At 42.3% G+C, this 25,349-nt stretch overlaps 1 protein-coding gene across 2 annotated transcripts; it reads right to left on the bottom strand.

The window, feature by feature from the left end:
• Nucleotides 1-7,627: 7,627 nt before the first annotated feature.
• On the bottom strand, nucleotides 7,628-24,655 carry immp1l (inner mitochondrial membrane peptidase subunit 1). Of its 2 annotated transcripts, none has more exons than XM_084064246.1 (6): nucleotides 24,612-24,655; nucleotides 15,622-15,732; nucleotides 14,732-14,820; nucleotides 14,387-14,513; nucleotides 9,075-9,185; nucleotides 7,628-8,136 (listed from the first exon to the last, which is right to left on the bottom strand). In XM_084064246.1, exons 2-6 carry the CDS (start codon nucleotides 15,724-15,726, stop codon nucleotides 8,056-8,058), a joined length of 513 nt encoding a protein of 170 aa, XP_083920372.1. In that variant the 5' UTR covers nucleotides 15,727-15,732; nucleotides 24,612-24,655; the 3' UTR covers nucleotides 7,628-8,055. The 2 variants fall into 2 exon arrangements, with proteins under 2 accessions (XP_083920372.1, XP_083920373.1); XM_084064247.1 differs by having other exon boundaries at nucleotides 14,762-14,820.
• Nucleotides 24,656-25,349: the final 694 nt, after the last annotated feature.

Here is a 25,349-nt window from a genome sequence, read left to right as displayed (position 1 = left end):
TGTGTGTGTGTGTGTGTGTGTGTGTGTGTGTGTGTGTGTGTGTGTGTGTGTGTGTGTGTGTGTGTGTGTGTGTGTGTGTGTGTGTCTCGGTGATGTGTGTGTTGCATTGTGTGTGCGCCCTCCGTTATTGCCTGGATCAGTATGTTTGTTGTGCCGAGTTTCCTTTGCTAAATTGCCTGGAAGCCGAACAGCCCCCATCAGTAAACCAGGCAGAAAGGCCTGTGTATCTCACTACAGGGACTGTGCAGGACATGCCAGACACACACACACACACACACACACACACACTCGCACTCGCACTCACGCACGCACGCACGCGCAAAGTATATAGTGATATTGTTTTGTTAAAAGGTTAAAGCTCTACAGTATATTCCAATAGTAATCTTTGCTAAAGTGTTCAGTAGCAGGGATCTTCCCATCGCTCTAGCTTCAGCTATTTAGTAAACAGACAATACATTTTCAGTTCGGCCTGCAAATGTTATCCAATCAAGAGAGAAAGCCCCACAAAGATAATTTATCAGTTTCAATTATAAAGTGTTCCAGTTCCAATTTTGTCTGCTAATTTTTCTGTTTCATCACTTTCAATTCAACTTGTTTATCCTGTAAAATTTGAATCCTGACCTGAAAATGTATTTTCATTTTACCTCCCCTGTCGCCCGCGGGGAGTTACTGAACAAACAGTCTATAACAATGATTGCTATCTGAATATAGAGCTAACATAAATACTTACATAATCACTTACACCCCCTTTAATTTGAAAAACAACCATTAGAACGGCTGTATCTATTGACGTGAACACACACTAAGTAAATCTAGTGAGGATGAAAGCAAAAGTGCAGTGACTGAACACCTACACACTATGGAGAACGATGCAACACTGATTTTGTTTCAGGAAACTCTTGTGATGACAGTAACATTGTACGCAGAATAGTGAGAAGAACCAACAGCCACAGAAACGGCACATTTGCACTGTATATCTTCCAATTAACCTCTCTCTTTCTCTCACTCAGTTTTTCTCTCTCTCACTCTCTGCTAAGCAAAGGGGGGATATAGGTCAGGCCTGTCAGACTAAGGCTGCCTTCCATTCCATCCCCCACACCCCTTTCTGCATCCCTTCTCGCCTGGGGAAAGAGGTCCCGTAGCCTTCCATTAGGACCCTCAGTGAGTGTATGTACAGTACAGCAAAGGCCCTCTATAGTGTGCCACCCCCCCCCATCTGACATGCTAACATCCTCACTTATGGGCATGGCTTACTTTGTCAGTACTGTAAAATCCATGGTGTTATTGTATTATTGACATGAACAGTTATTCACTTGATGTATACGCACTGGAAAAAAAGAAAAGAAAGAAAACAACAGTGGTGCAATGGTGAACATCACACCAAGTGAAAGATGTGCTGGTTACTGAGGGAGTGGCCTACCTAGATATATAGAAAAAGAATAACCACAAACTCAGCTCCATCTATTCACATCACCAACGTTGAGGTGAATAAATCATCTACAGTATATGAAGCAGAGTATGCGGTTATTCATCTTTTTCTTCACTGAATTAACATCATTCAACTGTCAGTGGAAGCCTCTCCATTTCCGTGCTGAGAAGAAAGTTCATGGCCATGTCTCAACTCTCCAAGAAAAGTTTAGTTTTGCTTTCTAAATGGGCTTTGTGTTGAGCTTTTTCTTTGATTACTGGGCTGTGGTGTATTGACATACTGATGTGTCTGATCATCACAACAAACTTGACAGTGGGGAGCTCGATAGACATCCTATCCAGCCTCCGATACCATCTGTCTGGTATGGATCTCCAGGGGCTGACGCCTGTTGGCTTGGGAGATGTCCGCAAGCCTCAAGGACTGGAAGAACGCAACTGGAGAAGGTGCTTTTCAACCAATTCTCCCCCTTTTTTTTGTTTGAAGCCGTTCAGTCATCTTCACACACAAAATAGGGACTACTGGAAGATCTCACTCTTTCTCGTTGTCTCTTTCTTTCTTTCTTTCTTGCTCTATCTCTCTCTCACACACACACACACACACACACACACACACACACACACACACACACACACACACACACACACACACACACACACACACACACACACACACACACACACACACACACACACACACACACACACACACACAAAATCAAATGTGATGAAAAGAGTCTGTGAAGTCTTAATTAAAAAGTACTAACAAGCTTGATTAAAAGAAGATAATGAAAGGATCCGTCAATGAAAGGACCAATTCCCTCATCAGCTAACAGGAACACAGGAGGGACTGCCTAGAGAGAATGAAAGCAAAAGTGCATGGAAGAAAGTGTGTGAGTAGTTGGGAATGGGATGCAAAGGGAGAGGAAAGGGAACTGATGCGTAATGTGTTGCATGCCACACTGTGATTTTGTTTATTGAGGCATTTCATAGCCAAAAGTTTAGTTTGATAGATGTACTGTATAGACATTCATTGGGTGGCATCGTTTCAATGGAGATCTGCTTGTTTAGAGACCTACGGAAACAAGACAGACATGTTTGACCATCAGGCAAAAGGAAGCAGACATGCGTAGCGTTTTATTAGTCAGATACAGGAATGCTTCGGAGGGTGGCCTCAGTTTACTTTTGGGTCAGGCTCTCTGCCATGGATATGAAAACATACAAAACCAGACTATTACCAATGAGAGGCGGGCTCTCCTGCTCTCTATCCCCCTCCCTCTCTGTGGCCCCTCTCAAGTGCCTCTGCTTTCCAAAAGAATTCAATTAACCTGAAATGAACTAAGGGTAACAGGGTAACAGAAACAAGTTCTCCCTCACACACTCTGTCCCACAAACAACTCCACTCCACTCCACTTTCCCATTTACCCTCTGGGTATTTGTCATGTTTCTCTCGCTTCACTCCTTAACCACTTAAACACGATATACTTCATACCAGAGTCCTCCAGGGGTCTAAACTATAGGCCCTACACCTTTTTCCCACTACACCAAATCAATTCGCCAAAAATAGCCGATCTACAATCTCACAACGAGTCGCGACGCATTGTGAGCTTGTAGAGCGAATATTTCTGCAGAATGTTAAGGGTTCATATGGTTAAAGGACCACCGGTGTCCTGGCATGTTTAACACACCGACTACGACTCAAGGTATACTTGACTACCATTTTCCAAAGCATACTCTTTGTTTGATTTTTGAGGAAGCTGTCTATTTCGGTATGATATGAAAATCAACTTGCAAAGACTTGAAACTGGTTTGAGATACAGTGCAGAGCAATGATGTTTGTTTTTGTAGATCTTTATTTATCACCCATGACTGCTCAGATGGTCATGATGAGCGCTTGGGGGGAGCAATTAGGGGCTATGTGTCTTGCTCAGGGACACTTCAACACGTATTACTGGGCAGTCCAGGAGGTGAACCGGTGACCTTCTGCCCTCTCTACCCACTATGCTACGGACACCCTAATCACCCTAATTTTGCCAACACTTCACAATTATTCAGGTAAGTTCAGTAATGTTGGACTGTAAGACTGGATAAAATGAAATAAATGCAACTTTGCCATTTTAATATAAAGCCATTAACGGGATAATTTGATGTGTATTGATGTGGGTATGGTCCATCCTTTGCTTTGCAGTGTTTTTAAATGTTCAATTCTCATGATTGTGTCATGTAAAAAAACAATGTGCTTCACCAAACTGAAAAATACAAGACAATATAAAAAAAAATGTTAACACGTAATACATAGGAGCAGCCACTTTGCAGTTTTATTGCAGCCTTCATCAACTCTTTGTCTTGCTGACAGAATAGCAGATATAGTCATATACACATGGACTACATACATCAGCACAGCTGTTTGTCATGTTTCTTCTCATGTCTACTCTATCTCTTCTTCTCATTCTCGTTTATGTCCACTCAGCACAATGTTATGCCTGGTCATGTATTTGGAGCTGGGTAAACCGAGAATGTGCCGTGTACATGAACACCATGCGGGAAACTGCAAATAATATGGAGGTCAAATTGAGGTATCAGGCACATAGTGGAAAGTTCCTGCTGAGCAGTTGCATTTCATTTACTCACCTCTCCATCAGGCATCAACACCAATCAAAGAACCTGGGGGGGGGGGGGGTCTCCTTAAAAAGAGCAATAAATAAATAACAGCAATACCAATAATTACTTTTTAGATATGTGAGAAACAATCCTCAACTTTAATTACATAAATTATAATCAAGGCTTTGTGGCCACTGTTGCACTGGGCAGCAACCAAAGCGCCCTCTATAGGATCATCAAAAGATTACTTGTGTCAGCATTTCAATTGAGCTGTGTTGACATGCAGCAGATGAATATTAAACATTGAGAAATAAGATGTGCTTGGAGCAAAAGCCTGCAAAAATATTTTTCATATGCACGCATACACAGAAACACACAGACACGCACGCACACAAAGTCACACTCTCTCTCTCTCACACACACACACACACACACACACACACACACACACACACACACACACACACACACACACACACACACACACACACACACACACACACACAATCTTGAGATTCCCTCCCAGCAGGCACGATCACACTCAAGCAGAAAATTTAGTGTCACAGGGAGCCATGTCTCTGACCCTCTGGCCCCCCTCTAGACATGGGAGGCAGCTGGACAGGGACCCACGGCCGCCTGCCTGGAACTCACTCCCCCTTGGGGAGCTCTAAGGAGCAAAGTCCCCCCTCTTCCTTGGAGAATGACCAGCTGAGCTTCCACAGTAAGTAGTACAGTACAGTACAGCGTGTGAATACATGGTCATCTGGGTCTAAGCACAATGCAAAGGCCTTAACCACTTAACCCATTAAGACCTGAGGACCCGATTCTACAAATGTCTTCTAAAATCCTAACAGTTTTCTGAAAAAAGTATGTTACTATATCAGTGGTGCTCAAACGTCCAGGACCCCAAAACTATACGTGTTTGGCCGCCGATCCCCATCTGAAAATAAGTTGTTCCAGGGACCCCCAGAAGCAAAGATTTTGGTTTAAAATGTTCGTGTTCAAAATATATTAAAAGATTTGCACACATTTTCACATGTTTTCTAAAATAGCAGATCTACAAGCTCGCAGCGTGGAACGAAGTGATGCGCTGTGAGCTTGTATATCTGCTATTTTTGAATAGCCAACTCGAAAATCTAAAATGACATGGATACTACACGGATAATACAAAAATCCTGTCTGGGCCAAGCCCCCAGAACCCAGTGGTTGCATTGAAGCCCATTGGACATGCTGGCCATTCATAGGTAATGCAGCTTAAAACGGCTGGGGCCAATGTACATGAACGAGCGAATGCAGTTTCGACCAATGGGCTCGACTAACGAGCTTGCGCAAGCTTGCGCACGAGCTTGCGCACAGAGCTGCGCATCTCTGTGATGCAAAACGTGTCACAGTGGCCCCAAATAGGCCTCGCCCATCACACTTTCTTTCCAACCCGGAAGAAGGGGTGATTTCGCCTCATGCGCTGGGTGAGCAACTTAGTCTCGCGTTACCAGACTGTTGCCTCCCACAATTTTCAAATGTTTCCGGTCATACAGTCTGGGACTCAGAAGCTCTGATCATGATTAAAATATAAACCGGATGTGGAGCCTCCTCTCCACTTCCGTTTCGTCTTTACAGTCGCGCAAATTTATCCTAATATAAATACAAATCATCTAAGTATACTGTACATAGCTTGCTGCTTAGCAGAAATGGAAATTAAAAGTAAAGTGTAAAGATATTTTAAAATATATTTTCGTGAACGGAAGTGCCAGTTTCCTCAATCGGATTTCGGGAGCTGTAGTTCCAGACTCTATATAGCATTCAGAGATTGTGGAATAGTTGTCTGGCTACGCGAGACTATGAGCAACTCAATGCAAGTGGATGGGAGGGGATTTCTGGTGCCCTCTCAAATATTTTTAACTCTATGGTTTGGGCAGAGGATATGTTGCGCGTTTGAGATTCATGCAATACCACTTCTAAACCAGTAGTGGTCCTATACCTGACACACAGGATTAATCGATTTCTCAATAGAAGATCAAGTCAAAACAATGTTTTATCTACAAAAATAAGTCATGGATTGCAGCTAGAGGCGCTCTGTAAGCATGCAGATCTGCTAGTTTCGATACTTTGACTTTTTTCTTTACATTGCCGCCTATGACGACATGCCCAAGAGAGGGATGCCAGGGCTTTTTGTGGGAGTGAGGTGGTCAGGCCAAACAATGTGATGTAATAAACAACTTTGTTTCTTTTTGCCTGGACTTTTGTTATATTTCAAACCATCGCGCTCCTTGTCCCTGTGAGAAATGTAAGGGTTGGCCCGGCCGTACAACATACACGCAACACACTATTCGGTGATGGTGAGCGTTGCCTTACTAAGTGCTTATGAATATTGCATGGTTAAATGGGAAATGTTAACATTCTTTCAATTGCTTTGGCAGCCCAATGAAATATTAAACACCAAAAGAGCTTTTGTTTTATTGTAAGAGTTAAAAAGGGGGGTAAACATTCAATTAATAACTTGTGTTTTTATTTTTTATAAGACTTGTTTTCAGAGGCTGAAAGTTGTGAATCCAATATGATCACTGTTTTGATGCAAATCTGCTAGATTTCTGGTATCCATAACTGGATAGGGGCTAAAACATTAGTTGTGTAAATTCTACAAGAAGGAACCAACAACAAGTAAATTGTTCAAAAAATTGTTCAAGTTCAAAACTGATTTGCTTTTAAGTTCCTAAACAAGGGTGAATTCTAACATACAACCTCAGGGGGGAGTAAACCGTAAAAAGCTCTGTGTGAAATCCTCCATTTGTCAGTGCGTAAAAATGTAAATGGACCATTTGGTTACATTTGTACACTTAGAGTTAAATGAACACTCAGGATTTTCCACTGTAGAATAATCCCATTTATGCCTCTCTCTGCCATTACCAACTCCATGGAGAGAGACACAGCTTTACTCACCCGTCATGTAATGCTGTTCTTACAGTTCTAGAGCAGTCTCAGATGATAAGTACTTGGAAGTTATGAAATAATCAAAATCATCCTCCTGATGAACGACATATGGCCTGATATTTGGGTCTGATGCCGATCCCGATTTCGGAGAGTCCTAGACCGCCAATTACTGACCTAACCCTAAGTGGAAAGTCTTGAAATCAATTTGAAAAACTTTCTATTTGACAACATTTAACTCATAAGCAAACAAACAAAACAAAACAAACATTAAATGAATTAATAATTTAAATTAAGTAATTAAACTTCAATATACCGTATGAAAGGAACATTTAACTTTAATTATACGATGAACACGCAAACAACAACAACAAAAATATATGTGGGGCACCAAGTGGTTAAGGCTAGTACCACATATATTCTGATGCCTGACAGCGAGTCCTGGGTTCAGGGCCGGCCCTAGGATTTTCGTGGCCCTAAGCAAGATTTCTTTGCTATCCAACAACACTAGTTGTTGGATAGGAGATACATGACATAATTACAATATGAAAGTAAAAATTAAAAAAAATAAAAACGTATTTTTTTATTTTTATTTTTTTGTGGCCCCCTAGTGGTTGTGGCCCTAAGCCACCGCTTATGTTGCTTATGGCAGCGGCCGGCCCTGCCTGGGTTCCATTCCCGGGCCCGGTGGACCTTTGCTGCAGTCACTCCCTGACTGACTCTCTCTCCCAGTTATATCAATAAATGCAAGAAAAGCCTGGGAAGAAAATACACATAAACTGAACGTTGTTTAACTTAAACATTAGCAGATCTACAAGCTCACAATGTGTCGTGATGCGACGCGTTGTGACTTGTGAGATTAAATATCTGCTTTTTTTGGGGTAAAAATCGGGACACATCAGCTGCATAATTGGTGATACAGATTATTCTGCAGATAACATCCAAACTGGTTGGGCTCTACTTCAAAGCGACACCTCCAGCATCAGGGTCTATGCCAAACTGCCATTGGCAGAATATACAGTTACCAGATAAGGAACAACTTGTTTATTATAAACAGGTGCTTTATTCAAAAACTATTACAAGCAAAGGAACATATTTACATAGTCAGTCTGTATCACTGGGTGTTTTAGTTATTCGTCCTGTTGGGCTTTCCTTGAGAGCACCAAAAGCATGAGGAGGCCAGAGCTGGAAATGACACAAACATAGAAACATTGGGTTAAAAAAGAAAATAAGAAGACAAGTAGCAGTAATGTATGTATGTATGTATGTATGCACTATGTATTGTATATTGTGTTTTATTTAGGGCTGGGCATGTGACAAAATCAAATATCACAATGTGTTTCACCAAATAGCTCTACAGTATTAGCCTGGTAAACCATCCCGGTCGCATGAATTCACATTCATGCGTCTTTGCAGACCTAATACAATATATCAATATTGTGACCATATATCTATTTACATTTTCAACTTGTGTTGTAAGCTTGTAGATCGGCTATTTTCGCTATATTTTACAAGTAAAAAGTATAAAATAAGGCTTAAGTGATTCAAACGAGGAAAAGACACCTTTTTGCCATATCATATTACGATCTAGTCTCATATCACAATATTGATATGAATTAATATTGATATATTGGTCAGCCCTACTTTTATTACTGTCAATACAATTTCCTGGATGCAAGTGCTAATGTGCATTTAAATAGTAGTGTTTGACATAAAATATCGAGGCAGCCATTGTCATAGTGGAGTTTCCAGTGGAGTGCTGCTGTCCAATCAGACGGACAGAAGGTTGGCTGACCTGTTTCCAGGGTCATGGTTGCTATGACATCCAGTGATATGACAACACAGCAGAATGGAAAGCTAGACAATATGGTGTCCAGGCCTTGGTCAATCAAACAGACTTACTTTGAACTTCTAACTGACTCGTGTCTTTGTATTGTGCTTCAAAATGTCCATACTGGGCCAGGAGCCAGAGAATCATTTAAAATTTCAAAGGACTTTATTAATTAACTGGGAAGTGTCACTGTACCCAATATGTGAGGTTTCACCAAAACTGCTGGCCTAATGTTGAAATCTGTCTAGTATGAATGAACGCTGAATGGGAGTGAAGCTAGCGCCACTGTTACCTTTGTGCAAACACGCCCTCGGATGAGGGCATAGGGAACTGGGCCATAGCTTCTGGAGTCAGAGGAATTCCAAATGTTATCCCCTTCTAGCCATACATGGCCTTTTGGAACCTAGAAACACCATAACAGGTCAAATTGAGAGAGAGAGAAAAAAAGAGTAGACTTCCACAACGCTTCGAATGGAACACATAACACCGTTCACAGTTTGTAACATTGTTTACATGTATGAGGAAGGCCCTGTAATCTATTATGCAGTGAGAATCTGCCCCCCCCCCCAACACCCAGTCGCCTCAGCCATTCCTCCCCTCCTCACCCTAACTTAACGTCAACCTCTCTGTCCCTCTTTAACCCCATTCGGTCTTAGGAGAGGGGTCATGGGTAACGGGGCAGGGTCGGGGGATTTAGAGGAACTTCAAACAGGGTCATTAGGCTGTTGGCTGAGATCGGTGCCCCTCTTACCCAGGGAGGGTTAGAGCCAGGAGAGGGGCTTGAGAGAGCCATAGCCAGAGATAGAGGGAAAGAGGGAGAGAGACGGAGAGAGAGAGAGAGAGAGAGAGAGAGAGAGAGAGAGAGAGAGAGAGAGAGAGAGAGAGAGAGAAGAGAGAGAAAGAGAGGGAGAATGGGAGAATGGGAGAGAGGCCTAAGCTTCGGCTAGCAGCAGTGTCCAAGGGTCTCCACAGCGGTCCGACCTGCCAGTGGGGCGGTCATCCGAGCGAGCTCTAATCCACAGTGACACCAATTATGATTAATCTCATCACTTTAGGAGAGTAGGCTTGTCAAGGCCCTAATTAAGTGCGCTGTCCCCCCTATATGTGCAGACAGGATCAACAACACATTATATTGTCATAATGGGCATCACAATCCGAGAGTCTATTTTTGTGTTGGCTAACTTTTTAACGGCCAAAGTCTTCTTCTTAGAAAAAAAGGGGATAAAGAGCAGAAAGGAAGAGAATCTCATCTGCGTTGAGGAGACGTCACCAGACATCTTTGCTTTTGTCCGCATCACCCCGCCCTCTGATTAGTGTGTCCGGTCCCAGTCTGCGTGTTGCTGTTTCGTTTTCATATTGGATATAATTGAGACGGATGACGTGACATAATCACGAGGCATTGACATGTTGACCTAACACGAGGTAAACAACTCGCAGAGTAACGACGACACAAATGAATATCATTAAAGGAGTCATCTGAGAACCATATGTCAGCATGCTGGATTCCCACCATTACACCTCATTAGCATGGTAACATATGCTGGCTCCCAAGCACAGGAAATAGAAACACCACCGTTTGTCATCTGCCAAACCAGAACACTCCTGTTTCTTAACAGCTTCAATTTCTTCGTCCCCATAAGAGGTTAGAGTTTGTATTGAAGACATTTTTTAAAAGGTGTCCTTTCCATGAATGCTGTGATGGTGGGTACAGCAAACTATCTTAATGCTAGGAGAGGAACTGCATAGGAAAGCATCTTAACATTAAATCCCCTTCCATTCAGGGTCTGATGGGCGTGAATCTGCTAACAAGGTCAATCAATCTGATTGACTCTTGGGTCAATCAAGAACTGACAACAACAAACTACTCTATGATTGATTTGTGGTCTGTCTCATAAATCTAATTAACCTATGGAGAAATGTTAACCTCTGGAAGGACATGGGGAAAGGAAAGGAAAGATCAACCGGGCAGTGTTTCAGAGCAATTGAAAAGCTTACTGTTCGGAAGAACCGTGAAAACCGTGAAGAATGAAAGCTGGTGGATATAACCTTGTGGGTCTTAGATGTCTGGGGTAAAGAAAATCCATCAGAGGTCAAACACAGAATTATATTAGATATAATTGAGATGGTGGATAAATGGCACAGTGGCCATACAAAGTACGACTCCATGACTTTCAAGGATGTGGGTTCTCAATTTAGTCATTGCCAATGTCCCTGTCCTGTGGTCCCTTTTGCTGCCAACCCCCCTGATTGTTGGCCTACACTCTAATACATATGGAGTTGCCAGCCGAGGTTCTTCTCCTATCTCTGTTTAGCGAAGCAGCCCAGGCCAAGTTCATCACTGCTGGGAAGTGAACCTGTGTCTCTGCAGTGGTGGGTGAGTGTTTTACCTCTAGGCCATTGGGTCCCAAAGTGGGGACCCCCAATGGTCCTTGAGGGGGTTCCAGGGGTTTCCAGCAAAATTAGGAACAATTTAAACAACAATTCTACAAGCTCAGAATGCGTCGCGCTGCGACGAGTTTTGAGCTTGTAGATTTGCTATTTGAGGACAAGGTTGAGAAATCTTCTCTTTTGGGGGCCCTTGGCACAAAATATTTTCATGTGGGGGTCTGTGACCAAATTACATATCAATTTGGGGGTCCTTGACATGAAAATGTTCGAGAATCACTGCTCTATGCCACCCAGATACCCCTTCAAGGATGTACTGTAGTTAACCGCCACTGAAAACACCTGCAAATTATTCCCTCGGGTTATGAACACTCAAGAAACCACTTGATTTAGCAGGCAATATCACTTGATATTGGATGATGATAAGCCGTGCAGTGACGGACAGGGTGACAGAGGAGATACTCCAATCATTCTGTCATTTCACGATGATGCACACGGCATGGGCATGCCCTCTCCCTGACTGCCTCCTGAGTCACTGCAACAGAATGAGCTCAGCCAGCTGAGCTGTAATCAACCGACATTGTTTCCAACCACACAGGGTTCCAGGGACCCAGGCAGGCCCGGTGCCCGCTTGTAGGATTTAAGATGTGGAGCTGTTTTGATCGGCCCTGCCGGCGGCTCTTGTTTGATGGATGGTTGTGATGGAAGCCATTCTGCGGTTGCAGGTTGGGCTGGCATGAGGCTTTGTGTACCTGTCAAAGACGTGTCGAGGAGGACTGAAATTGGAGCTCACCTCACTGCGGAGGTGTGTTGTTTAACAGACGCGCCATTACAGCTCTCGTTATGTTAACATGATTGAGGTGGTGAGCCGCTATACATTTACCTGAAGCACATACATACTCACATATACACATATCTCCTATGTGGTACTGTATGTGTGTGGGCACATCCTCCCAATAGCTCTCGTTAGCTGTCTATAGGATGTGATATTGGGGGATCGAATGTCTCTGTTTTGACACAATATCTCAGAGAGAGAAATGATTCCTAAAAAGGTGACAGGCCAATTAGTCTGTGTTGATTCTCTAAGGGCATAGAGGACCTGCCTGTCTGTCAGGACAGAAGAGGAGGTGATGACAGGGTCTAACACCAGCCTCCAGAATTCATCTGCAGCCCATCACAGGTCTACCCACAATGCCTCACACCATCCTAACACACCCATACAAACACATACGCATACACACACTCACACAAAAACAGCCCAGCTCCCTCAGGGAGGCCAAACATTTATGTGTGCAGCTGGTATTTTCTCAGTTATCTCATATGCTGTCAAACAGCGCCTTCATTTTCATTAGCAAGCACACTAACCCTGGTGACACAAATTTCAATCTTGATGCTAAAAAGAGCAGAGATAAGGCTATAATGCAAATGTTACAAATATCTCAGGTTTGGGTGCACTTGATGATTTTTTCCAACATTCAGCCTGCCTTTCTTACAGTCACTGCAAATCTTTTATAAAAGATATTCTTTCAGCTACAGTGGCATCACGCGTTAAGTATAAATCATCTACCATCTAGTTGTAGGCGCAAAATGGTTCATAGAAACAAAGCAAACAGGTGCTTCTTTTTTTTAATATTTTATACATTTTACACCGATGTCTGGATTAATAATCCCCAGGAAAGGCCATCAGCTGAGTTAGGGAACCTTTATGTTTACCTGATAGGGACTCCTAGTAGTACTTAATTCCTTCCTTTAAATATGTCATTGTTTGCTGATGCTACAGGTGGCTGTTATTGATTACCAACGCCATTGTGTTGATGATGTTGGTGTTCTACGTTGTAAATATTTGCACCTGTTGTAGACCAGATGTACTTTAATTCTTGCTATCCCAAAACAATTGACTGAATGCCCCTATTTTCCCCCACAGGATTTATTTATTTTTGTCAACCTGGTGTCCTTATTTTGGGGACATCTCTATAGGCAAAAGGTTTCGAAAAATAAATCTCGGGAACTATAAAACGAATATTTGGCGGTCCCGTCTTCATTATTCATAAGATGGTGGTTGTTGGCATTCCCTGCACTACAATACTTAACCATAGGTTTGTGCTAAGGACAGAAAAAACATCTAAATTTAACATTGCATACGTTCCGTCTCACAATCCCAATTGTGATAGCTGTGATGTTTGACCGTACAAAGTAATGGAGGATTTGGCCACGCCCTGAAATATCCATAACTGTATTCACATTTGACTCCAGTGGAATATGGATCAAACCTACAACTACGATGTTACTATTACCGGGTTTCACACTCCATATACAGGGGTGAAGCCCAAAGCACAGGAAACATCTTTGCTTGCTATTTCATTTGATGAATGACACTTATAGGCTTTGGCCTTGTGTATCTTGTGTATTGCTGAACCTATTCAGTATCCTATCCATAAAGTCTGAACATTACACAAGATATGCTAAATAAACACAACTGTTGTTGGTGCACATATTACACTCACACACACACACACACACACACACACACACACACACACACACACACACACACACACACACACACACACACACACACACACACACACACACACACACAAAGACAAAAAAGACAGACACACATACAGTACCTCCGCCCACCCATCAGTCTGTCCATTCGTCTGGCACTAACTCTAACAGGCTTCAGAGAGATTGCAGGCCTGAGCTATGGCCGTGTGGGACGGTAGTAATAGAAAAGCAATGACAGTGGTTTCACCGGCAGAACCCATGCTCAGCTTTATCACTGTTCTGAGGAAATATAGTTGTTGTCAAAGGCTGATATTTTGACCAGTGACACAAAATGGATGAGTGTGGTCCAAAATGAAAACAGCTATGCTTATCTATAGGGTATTCCAGTACACACAGGAAGCGAGAAGACCAGAGGACAAACACAGGAGAGGGTTTGCATTATGCATGGAGACACCGTCTGTCATCTTAGTCAAGTCTGAAACTAACTATCAAGTGCTTTGTAGCAGACAACATTTTTCATTCAGTCTCTGCTTTGCTGTATCCTTTTAACTTCATTCATATAGAGGCTATGAGTTGCTGTTGTAGACCAAATTGTAAAACTGCATACAAACCTTGGTAACTTGGTAAGGTAAATAAAGAGATATACCTGCGTGTGAAATGCAGCTGAAAAGTGGTAAATGGTGTTGAATGTGGGCTTGCATGAAAACTCACGTATGTGTGCGTCTTGAACATATCCGCGGGGCCACTTGTGCAGACTTTGTCGCCTTCCAGTCCAATGACTCTTTTACAAATGTTCATATGAGGATCACATGGGCTCTTTGCAATTATTATATCACCCCTATAAAGAGAAGATAAACATGACCACTTGTTTGTTAGTTCATAAAATAAAATAGAAACTACATAACTGTGTGAAGTATTCAGCTGTTCACAATTTAGTCTGCATTAACTCACAAGGTCCATCGTACATTTGAACAACATAACATTAATATATATTTAGACATGGTTGCCATGTGTTCTCTTTGTATACTGAAGATAGTTTGAAAGTTTGAAACCCACTTTTCAATTCTGAAAAGATGGCGACTCAACCTTTCTGAGAAGACCACGTCGTGGCTTATGATGGTGGGCTCCATGGATGGACCAGAGCACTGTGAAAACAGAGACAGGGATAATGATGCACAGACTGACCGATATGAATGCCCAGGGTTCTATTTGGATTGGGGGGAATCCATGTCTCTGCTTTTGACAAACTGAATTAATTACATGCATTTCCTTTTTATAATTGATAATATCACAATTTAACAATTTAATTAAAAATGTGTAAGGGCTTAAATGTACTCTTTGTGGCAAAAGCTTTAGTCAAAATGCTAAAGATTACTTTTTGTTGCTCTCCTTCATGGAGCTACTTGCGGATTATACCAGGGTCAGTCCACCCTTAGGTGAACACGCACTGACCCTCTGCACCTTAATCCCCATGTATAACGCACAAACCTTTTTTGATTTTTATTATTGTGCTCTTTTTCTCTCTAAGCACCTTAGCGTCTATAAGTATATCATGCACAGTATACATACATTGCTGCTATGCTCAGGCACCTTAGTTTGTCTCTTATCTCAGGTACTAAATATATATGTAGATAACTTGTTTTTGGCCTTCTATTGTTCTCTGTTGATCTCCTTCCCACTTAACACATTGAGTGCCAAAAACGGCCCGGACCGTTTTTCATAATCCTAACAAGGTGTGCCAAAAACGGTTATGGCCGTTTTTGGGAAAAAATATGAAAAATTTTACCTTGTAAACCTGTGATGTGACAATAAACCTGATTCTGATTTCTGATTCTGATTAAACATAGAATCCATGGCAAGGGCAAATTCGTCTAAATGTGTTAAGATAAAAAAAAGATAATACAAATATAGCAGACATTGATGAAGCCGTTTCAATAAATACTGACCACCACAAACTCTCCAATATATTCGAAGGCACAATGGCCGATGCAGCCATACTGGATCGTGTAGCCCACAAAGCCCAGGGTCTTCCATAGCATGTTGCGAAACATCTCCACCTACAGTCACAAAATGCAATTATTATAGGACTCCAAAAACATACAATAGCTCTTCCATGTATCGTAGGGCTAAGTCCTTTTGCAGTCCTTTTGCAAAAAAACTAAAGCGGGGGGGTCATTTGTAAAGGTGAGGACATGGTTGTCAGAGACGGCCAATTACTCTGCTAGGGCAGCCGGACGCGACGGTGGCACTATCCATGGTGTTTCATTCTCAGGGGCTCAGCAGCTAGTTCACACCAGAGTACCTTCCTGACCTTTGATCCCACATGAGATGGCCCAATCAACACCTGGCTCACAGGTGACGGACAAAACATGGAAGCTGTGACACTTCCAGCCAAGCAGCTCCATGCTGTCTGCAGCTGATCTCTAACATTGTGCTGCCGTCCCTGCAACCGGAATCATCGGGGTGGTTATCAACTTCTGTCAGTGCCATGGAAACACAATGAGGGGGCTTTATTGACCATGTACACACACAGCGGCCTATTCACACACACACAGGAACAACAGAAGAGACACATGCACGCACGCACGCACGCACGCACGCACGCACACACACACACACACACACACACACACACACACACACACACACACACACACACACACACACACACACACACACACACACACACACACACACACACACACACACACACACACACACACACACACAGGATAGTGTGTCTTCTGAGCAAACAACCCTGCAACACTCTGGCTATTGACTTTTACTCAAGCTGCAACGTGCCGGATGGAAGGAAGAAAGCAGACAGAGTCAATCTTTACATACTGCCATGCACAGCATATGCACAAACACAACCACAACACATGCACAGAATGCCAAGGAGGCTAGAATGGACTGTCAGAGCGACGTTCAGAGGGTCCTGTGTACAGTAATGAAATGGAGAGGATTAAATGTGTACATGTCAGGAGAAGTTCATATCACACCCAGGTACAGAGGTAGTGCAGACTTCCAGGCTTTTGGCTTAGGCCTGGGTCCTGCCGGCCGGTCCACCACAGGGTAATGAAATCTTCTCTTTCTCTCTCCCCCCCCCCATTCCTTCTGTCTCTTTCTCTCTCTCTCCATGCCCACCATCCCTCCCATGGTATTATTAACCAAAGCAAGCGGAGCGGAAACCAAAGCCCCAAATCCTCAGAGCTCTGGGAATGACTTCCCAAAGATGGACACGGATTAGAGCCCCAACTTCTCCCTCTCCGCCCCCACCTCCACCTCCACCACCTCCTCCCACTGTCTCCCATTCCGTTCCCCTGGTCCCCAACAGACTGGGTGTCAGGTGGCTCTCCCTGCCCTGCCAAAGGTGTTACCCCTAATCCCATTACCCCACCCCACAACACACATACAGGCATGCACATATGTATCCCTCACTCCATCCATATTCCATAACTGCCAACTGTCCATGCACTATGTAAATCTATTCCATTGTTAACATGATTCATAACTTTAGGCGGCTCCGCCCATCCCTTGATCCAAAAAAACACCAACTTCTGAATGTTCAGTTTTCATCACTGTGAATGACAATGCTCAAGCAGGTAGAAGGGAACATAGTATAAATACGCACACATCACATTGCCCCAGTCCAGCTGTAGCCTGCTCTCCGTCTTCAATGCTCTCCTCTATGGAACTATAGACTCCATCGTCCTCCAGCTGGTCCAATAACACTTCTGGCCCTATAATACCTCTGTTGGGGAGGTTAATGTGAATCTTACGTCTGAGCTATAACTCTATTTCTCATCTGCCTCCTCCGGTACCTCGGGATCCCACACTACAGTGGTGCGCTATGAAGCATGATCTCGCACACCTTCTTCCTTCTCCTGGCGGGTCAAAGGATCAGGAATCTTTCCCCTGTCCCCATGGCTCTTATTCCCAAGGCACAGTGTCCAGCCTCCCACACAGCTGCCTTCATATCTCTGTTTCAGGCCCCCCAATCCTGGGTGCATTCATCATAGGTAGGGATTAAGGGACTTTGCATAACAAGATCACACGGCCAGTGAGTGATATCAAGAGAGAGTCCATATGCAGCCGCCTGGTTTTCCGTGGCACCCTCTGTCATTGATAGTGTGTGTGCACGCGCGTATGCGGTGTCTGCAGTCTAGTGTGGCATGTGCGCGTGTGCAGCAACAATAGCTGTGTATGTGTGTGCGTAAGGCTGTGGTGACTCATTTGGGATTCAGTATGAGGTGGACGTCCACACACACCTCTGATTGGATCTCTATTACCTCCTACGTCCCCTGTGTCGAGCATGAAACAATCCCCACTATCATCTACCCTAATACCCTGTGTGTGTGTTGGGTAACGCTACCATTAATTGAATGTCATATTACAGCTGTAAATTAACACAAAGTCTCAGTTAATCCAGGATTACACGGCAAACATGTTCATGGGAAAACAAAGGCGGTCAGTGCAGCTCGTCTCTGCAGAACCATCTGTGTCCACTGGCTTCCTGCAGCCACAGTACCGCGCGACAGAGGGGAGGACAGGGGGGGATCCCAAATGAACGGCTGCCAATGGAACCACCCTATTGTGTGTTTAACACTGTGATCCTCTTACTAAGGGAGCCTCATTCACTCACACAACACTTGGCAATCACACAAATGAGCTGAATCAATAGTCACAATTTATGAATTGTTGATATAAACAATACAGCAGACATACCATACATACATATATATCTCTCTCTCCCTCCCTCTGTGTATGTACTGTATGTATGTATATACATATCTATATATCTATATATCTATATCTATCTCTATATCTATATCTATATATTAAGGACAGTAGCCAAGATGAACTGAATCATGATAGATGAATTGCACTATTATTTGCACTGTTTTTAGTTAGACTATGAATGACTATTTAATCAATTGTGAGGGTCTACAAGAGCATGTAGATTGGCTATTTTCGCAATTATTGTACAACAAAGTATTGTAAAATACAGGTCTTGTAGTGGTTAGTCAGACTAATCGATTTATACAAAAATCTGAATCTATTCATTCGATGCATTGATATATAGGAAATGTAAAAAGAATTACACAAAAGAAAATGCACTCTCGATTATTCAATTAACCTACAGGAGCAAGATTAAGTTAATATATATATATATATATATATATATATATATATATATATATATATATATATATATATATATATATATATATATATATATATATATATATATATATATATATATATTAACTTAATCTTGCTCCTATATATATATATATATATATATATATATATATATATATATATATATATATATATGTGTGTGTAATAGTAATGTGAATGTCTGTTAATCAGGTATCAATGAGGCAGCAGTAACTTAAAAAGTAATTGAGATACCGTGCCCCCGTACCCAATGACAGCTCAAACCAACTAAAGAAACAGTATGTAGGCAATGAATGAGGTGAGATCCACATAAGAATCACTGCTTCTGCTCTCTGGAGGTTTGACTCTGCCATTTGTCGGGGAGCGCTAATTGATAAACATGCCCAGTCTATTAGAACCACAAAGGGAATCTCAATTCAAACAGCTCACAAGGGCCTTCGCTGTAGTCTCCTTACACCCCTAAATTAGGAAAACATGGGCTGAGAGAGAGCAGGGCCACAGGGGGGCTAAGAGGCTTACAGGCCCCTTGTCAGATATGCTCCTTCTCCCTGAGGATCCCAGATGGAAGGGAGTCTGGAGGAGGAGGCAGAATCCCACCTCTGATGTCTTCCCCTGGACAGCAGAAGGCAGTGGAGGGTGGGACATCAGTCCTGTTGTGCAGAGCTTGATTTGATCGTAATGTGAGCTATAAAAGGAGGGGACGTATGGCAACTTGGGGTGTCCCTTTGCAACTATCAGTTCAATCAAATATAATCCTGCTGATTTAGATACAGACACCTGGCTAGATGAGGAGTGACAGATGTAAAAGTCCCATTCACATCTAAACCCCCATCTCTGCTAGGCTTACTCTCTAGCAGAGGCTTAATTGAAGCGACTGATCTCCACATTGCTCTTTTCATTGTTGCTAACGGCAACACAGCCGTGAAACAGCTGAGCGGAGTTACTATTTGAGGAGCTGGGGTTTAAACCTGCAATCAATGGGTCAGCCAGACCAAATAATAGCCAAGTGATATGAATACAACTGCTATGAACTGAAAAGGAAGTGTGGGCTGACTGCATCCCCTGACAATTACATAGAATGGAAAATCAGCAACTAAGCTTTATTGTATTGAGCGTAGGTGCATGTGTGGTGCTGGCACGGTGTCGAGAGAGTTGACAGATCTTATCGGGCCTTGTATTGGTTTCACAAAAGAGTTTACGTTTGGGCCTGGTCAGCCCATAACAAAGCATAATATAGATCAACACCAGCTAATGACAGCCACCTCGACTTAAATGCAAGTCTAACATTTTAGAAGAATAGGGTCCCGGCTTACTTTATGCTTAACATGCATTTTATTTATAGTATTTGAGACATATCTGATAGTCTAAGCTAAACAAAGGTCCGAGCAACTGCTGGGAATTCAAAGGAAGCAAAAATATAGCTAGTCATCTCGACATTTGCTAAATGGAAATAGCCAAATCCTTAGTCAAAATTAGCAATGCCCTGAACAAAAACCAATCCTGACCTTATTGTAGTTTCACCCTTAGAATATTATGTTTTCCTTTCAGTGCTAACAAAACAAACGCGGTGCATGTTGATGAAAATCTTGCATCCCCCGGACACAAGACGTCTACTGCTTCTCCAAGGTCCACAATTCTGGCTGTGTTAGACTAGAGAAACCAAAACAATCTGAACAGGAAAACCCTGACATGTTTTGACTGGTGGCATTATATAGCACAATCAGATATGTGGATCGATAAAACTGACATAACAGAAAAAATATACAGGGACAGATGACACATTGAAAAAAAAAGATTTGTTATTTCTTTGCTATTACTTTAGCATGTTTATACTAACACTGCATGGAGCCACACAGCCCGGGGAGTTAAATTGGGGTTTTCAGTGGAAATTAGTACTGTACAACAGAAGCGGTAGAATTCTCGTCCAATGTACTCCAGTAGCCCACACGCTCGGTGCTCAAGCAGGCTAACCCCCATTCTGAGATGCAGGCCAGTCAGAGCCTCTTATTTGTCTCTTAGGCTTTCCACAATGCCCACTGTTGTCAGTCGCGATATATTCCCTGGGTCTCCTGTCAGTACATGTAAAACTCAAAAGCGCTGTCAAAACAACAGGACTGCCTCTGCTGAGAGCGTTTGTAAAGTGAGCAGTTGGGCTATTGCTTCCTCTGGAGCATTACTGTACCCTGTGTGCTGCCTCAGCCCCCGGCCTGGCTCACATGAGGATACTCTGAGAGCGATCAACTATTAATCAGGATTAATCCTATATTAAAATTGTCTTGAGAGCCGGCACACATCTGACGTCACTCGGCCTCAGACACAAGCATAAACAAACCCGATACGCCCATAGGCATGTCACCATGACTCAGACATAACCATAAACAAACCAGATATACCCATATATAGGCATGTCACTATGACTCAGACATAACCATAAACAGGCAGATATGGAGGTCCGGTTGTCCAGAGATCCGACAGCTACGCACATAATATGGTCATGTGCATGTATGTGACCGACCGACTTCAAACTCGGCGTGCGCATTGGCAAGGACTCGAGGGAGTTCGGACATGTGGTTGTCCAGAACCGCCGATCCAACCAACAGGCCCATATATGGGCATGCCAATATACAGGGTATGGATGGGCATATACTAATGATATCAGGGATCTCCATATATGGGCATAAAAGGGACAAAGGTAGGTAGACAGACAGATACAGAGACCTCCATATATGGGCACAAAAGGGACACAGACAGACGGGTACAATGGGTACTCTGACAAAGCCTCCAACACTATGACACATATCGGTATAACACACCCGAACCTCTAGTACTAATTCTAAATGTGAGAGTGATTGATGGTGGTTCAACTGGACTTTGTGGAGCATGAACTGTAAGATTTTTGCATCATCTGCTGGCTTTTATGCAGTGTCCAAAGACACTTTATAACTGACTATGTAGTATGTATAGTAGTTGTAATGTGCTGCTCCGCTGAGCTTATAATGCATTATGGCCAGCAGCACTTATAATACTTCATAAACCTTGTTATAAGTTGTTATGTAAAATTGAGTGTTATAAAAAGTGTTATGGAGCCTTATAAGTGCATTATAAGGCATTATAAATGTGATTAGAATGCATATAGACCCAACTTTTAAGTAAGTGTTACCCGTGGCCGTTACCAATGTATTAAAACAACAATACAGATGGTCCGATGGAAATATTCTGGGACTTGACAAATACAGTATGTTTTAATTTAAAAATAAATAAATCAGGACCACATAAAGTGTGTATCAGAGAAAGAATCCCCCAAAATCAATGTGTCACTCTTACACTGCTAACTTGCTGGACATATGATTGGGTTTATCAGAAATAGACTAGCAGTGAAACACAATGCTCAAACAAATGTTTACCTATGCAAGCACAGTTTTATGAATGAAATTGAACCTGTAACCATGGTTACAGATACTGACATGAAATAAAACAGCGTGTGTGCCAGTCAGGGGGTGCTAGTGTTCACCACTTCACCAAGCCATAAGCTAGTAGGTGGGCTTTCTGTGTTGGGTTTCCCCCTTGTGCAGTTTTCTTCTCATTATTTTTGGAAATGATGCACAGGGATTTAACTTGTCAATCACATTTCATTCACAACTATCATGTGAATATGAATCTAGTGCTGTCGATTGAAGAATATCGTCGATTGAAAACGCAAAAAAGAAAATCTTCTATTGATACCTCTCTGAGGGTGCGATTTCAAAACCAGACAATGGGCTCATGATTGCTTAACACATCATACTATAAAATAAAGGTTACTGGGAAGCGGTTTTGCTCTTATATTGTTGCCAGACCCAAGGGGTCGGGCTTACATGAGGCTTTGTATCTGTTTTCTCCATACATGGTATGTCATTTTGTCCCCCGGCCCCAGCCAAAAAAGTCTGTCCCCCTTTCGTCATAGAAGGGACATAGAAGGGACACACGTCATGCAAAGCCCGGCCATTCAGATTTCAACCACTAGGGGTCTGGCAGTACCAGGTCTCCTGGTTCTAGTTACTAGAGGTTCACCTACGTCGCACTGCCGATCCGACTGATATGCCCACATATGGACCTGCATTGGGAACTCCTTATATGGTTATGGCTGAGTTATGGTGACATGAGCATGACGTCAGAGGTCCGCCCGCTGACCGGCTGATTGATTGATTGATGTACTTTATTTAGTAAGACATGAGAACAACAGTACATGGAAGTACAAATTCACAATACGAGGTCTACTAAACTGGAAGACTCATAAAAGCACTGAGCTTGTTTCAAATGAGTTCCCCATGCACACAAATCATGGTGACATATAAGAGACAGACAGTTATACACAACTACTATAGAATGTCATACAATCAGTTTACAGGTTACTGGTATAAAGAGTGAGAAATATGTACAAAAGAAGAAGGAGAGGGGGGGGGGGCTGGCCTTCCCTCCCTTAATATCTTAATATAGGATATTACTTTAAGCTACGGTATACAAAGTCAATTGCATCGTTGTATATGTAAACCCAACCAGCCACCCAAATTTTGCCTCTATATTCTTTGGACGTCTATCTATAAAGAGGTGCAAATCTCAATGGGAAACCTCAGTATTAATAAATGCAGCACTGCTAAAATTACACAAATTAATTAATGAATTAAAATGTATATATAAAATATAGTTATGTACAAACCAACACTGGCAGAGCCGCAGAGCAGATGATGAACAACTATACAACTATATAAGATGACATTATTGTATGTACTTACTGCAATTGATGACCTAGTTGTTACTTTACATAACACTATGTACATGACCTACTGTAAAGATGTACACTATAGTTTGCTTTCATTCATGTACTACGTTTGCATTAATTTCAACAGAATCTGTTTCTCTGGACATACAGTACAGACCTGGATACCTGGATGAACATAGTAGAATAAAATATAAAAGAGTAGATTAGTAATAAAGCAAAGAATAAAACTGAAGAGAAATCTATGGGACTTTATTTGTGTGGTCTGCTCTCATATATTTGTCAAGAATAAACCGAAAAGACCAACACACTCACACTGACATTTATTTTTCTCATATTTACTCAATATGTTATTCTCTGACACCGTTTCACATCCATATGTAGTTATTTTTGAGTAAATATGAGATGAGTACTGTGCAGCGTGAGAGAGGATATTGGGCAAGTTCTATTACTGTACATATTACTCTATCTTCAGACGTGCTTTGAGTCTGTCAACCTAAGCTACTGATAGTGTCAGGTTGTGCCTCAAGTTGTGAAATATCATGCAGTGAATTAGAACACTGCTTCGCAACATGATGTGGCATGTTGTCCTTGTTGTGGGGTTCCAGATTCAGAATGATTTATAGTTAGGTTTAGGTTTGGTTTAGGTTTTGTACACTCTCAATAGATTTACTGTAAATCTGAGTGTACAAATGGTTTCTGAGTTAGAGTAAACAGTAATCAAACATTTAATTGTGGCAAATCAGTATAACATGCAGTTCTGTGGCATAAATGCATATCAAACCGGGGGTCCTTGAAGTTAAAAAGGCTTTATACAATCACTGCATTCGAAAGGTCATCAGAGTCATACGATCTTTCTCTGTATGGGATTCCTCGTTGTCATTATTAGTTCACTATCGTGTAGGTGGTATACGTGTACAGATCACCATGACTAAAGCAGGCATATTTCCAGGTTTACTCATGTATATCTAATCTATTAAACATGTTATTACTCACCAGTTCACCAGGCTTTACCTAAGCAGCAGCACCACGGGCAGAATGACAGGACCGTGTAGCATCGTAACGTTCTCTGTGCTCATTGGTCGAGTGCGTGTAATCCGCTAGCCATGGATACGCAACAGTCGTCTGTCACGACCGTCATGGATGAACTTCAACCTGGTGTTTGCACTTACTCCGTTTACGACCCATACATCTACATAAACGTTCAGATTTCAAATATAAAGTGCTTTCCCCATAGCCACGGATATTACAATTATGTACGGGCCTACAAAAGTACCCGTATATTCCGTATTATTCAATAAAAAGCATTTTAATCCGATTGGAGGCAATCTTTTCATAGAGTTATAATGTAGCAGAGTGCAATACACCTCCCAACCGATAGGGTCACGTAATTGAAAGCATTTGGAAGAAACGTGGAGAAAATAGCAACCAATCGGATTAAAATGCTTTTTTATTGAACAATACGGATACTATTGGTACTTCGGAGGGACCGTACATAATTGTAACATCTGTGGCCATAGGATTTGCACTTTATATTTGAAATACGAACGTTTAAGTAGATGTACGGGCCGTAAATGGAAAAAATGCAAACACCGGGTTGAAGTTCAGCCATGACTGTCATGATATGAAAGTCAAGTTTCAGGGCTAGTAATCCGTCTTCTGATTGGTCACCGCGTTCCAAAACATCAACAACAAGCGTTAGCACGTTGCTTCCTCCTGACCAGGCAGCAGGCA

Source organism: Gymnoscopelus microlampas (genome assembly GCF_963454915.1).
Source record: "Gymnoscopelus microlampas genome assembly, chromosome: 1".
Taxonomy (NCBI): Eukaryota; Metazoa; Chordata; class Actinopteri; order Myctophiformes; family Myctophidae; genus Gymnoscopelus; species Gymnoscopelus microlampas.
Note: the sequence above shows the minus strand (reverse complement) of the source record. Positions and strands in the feature narration are given on the sequence as shown.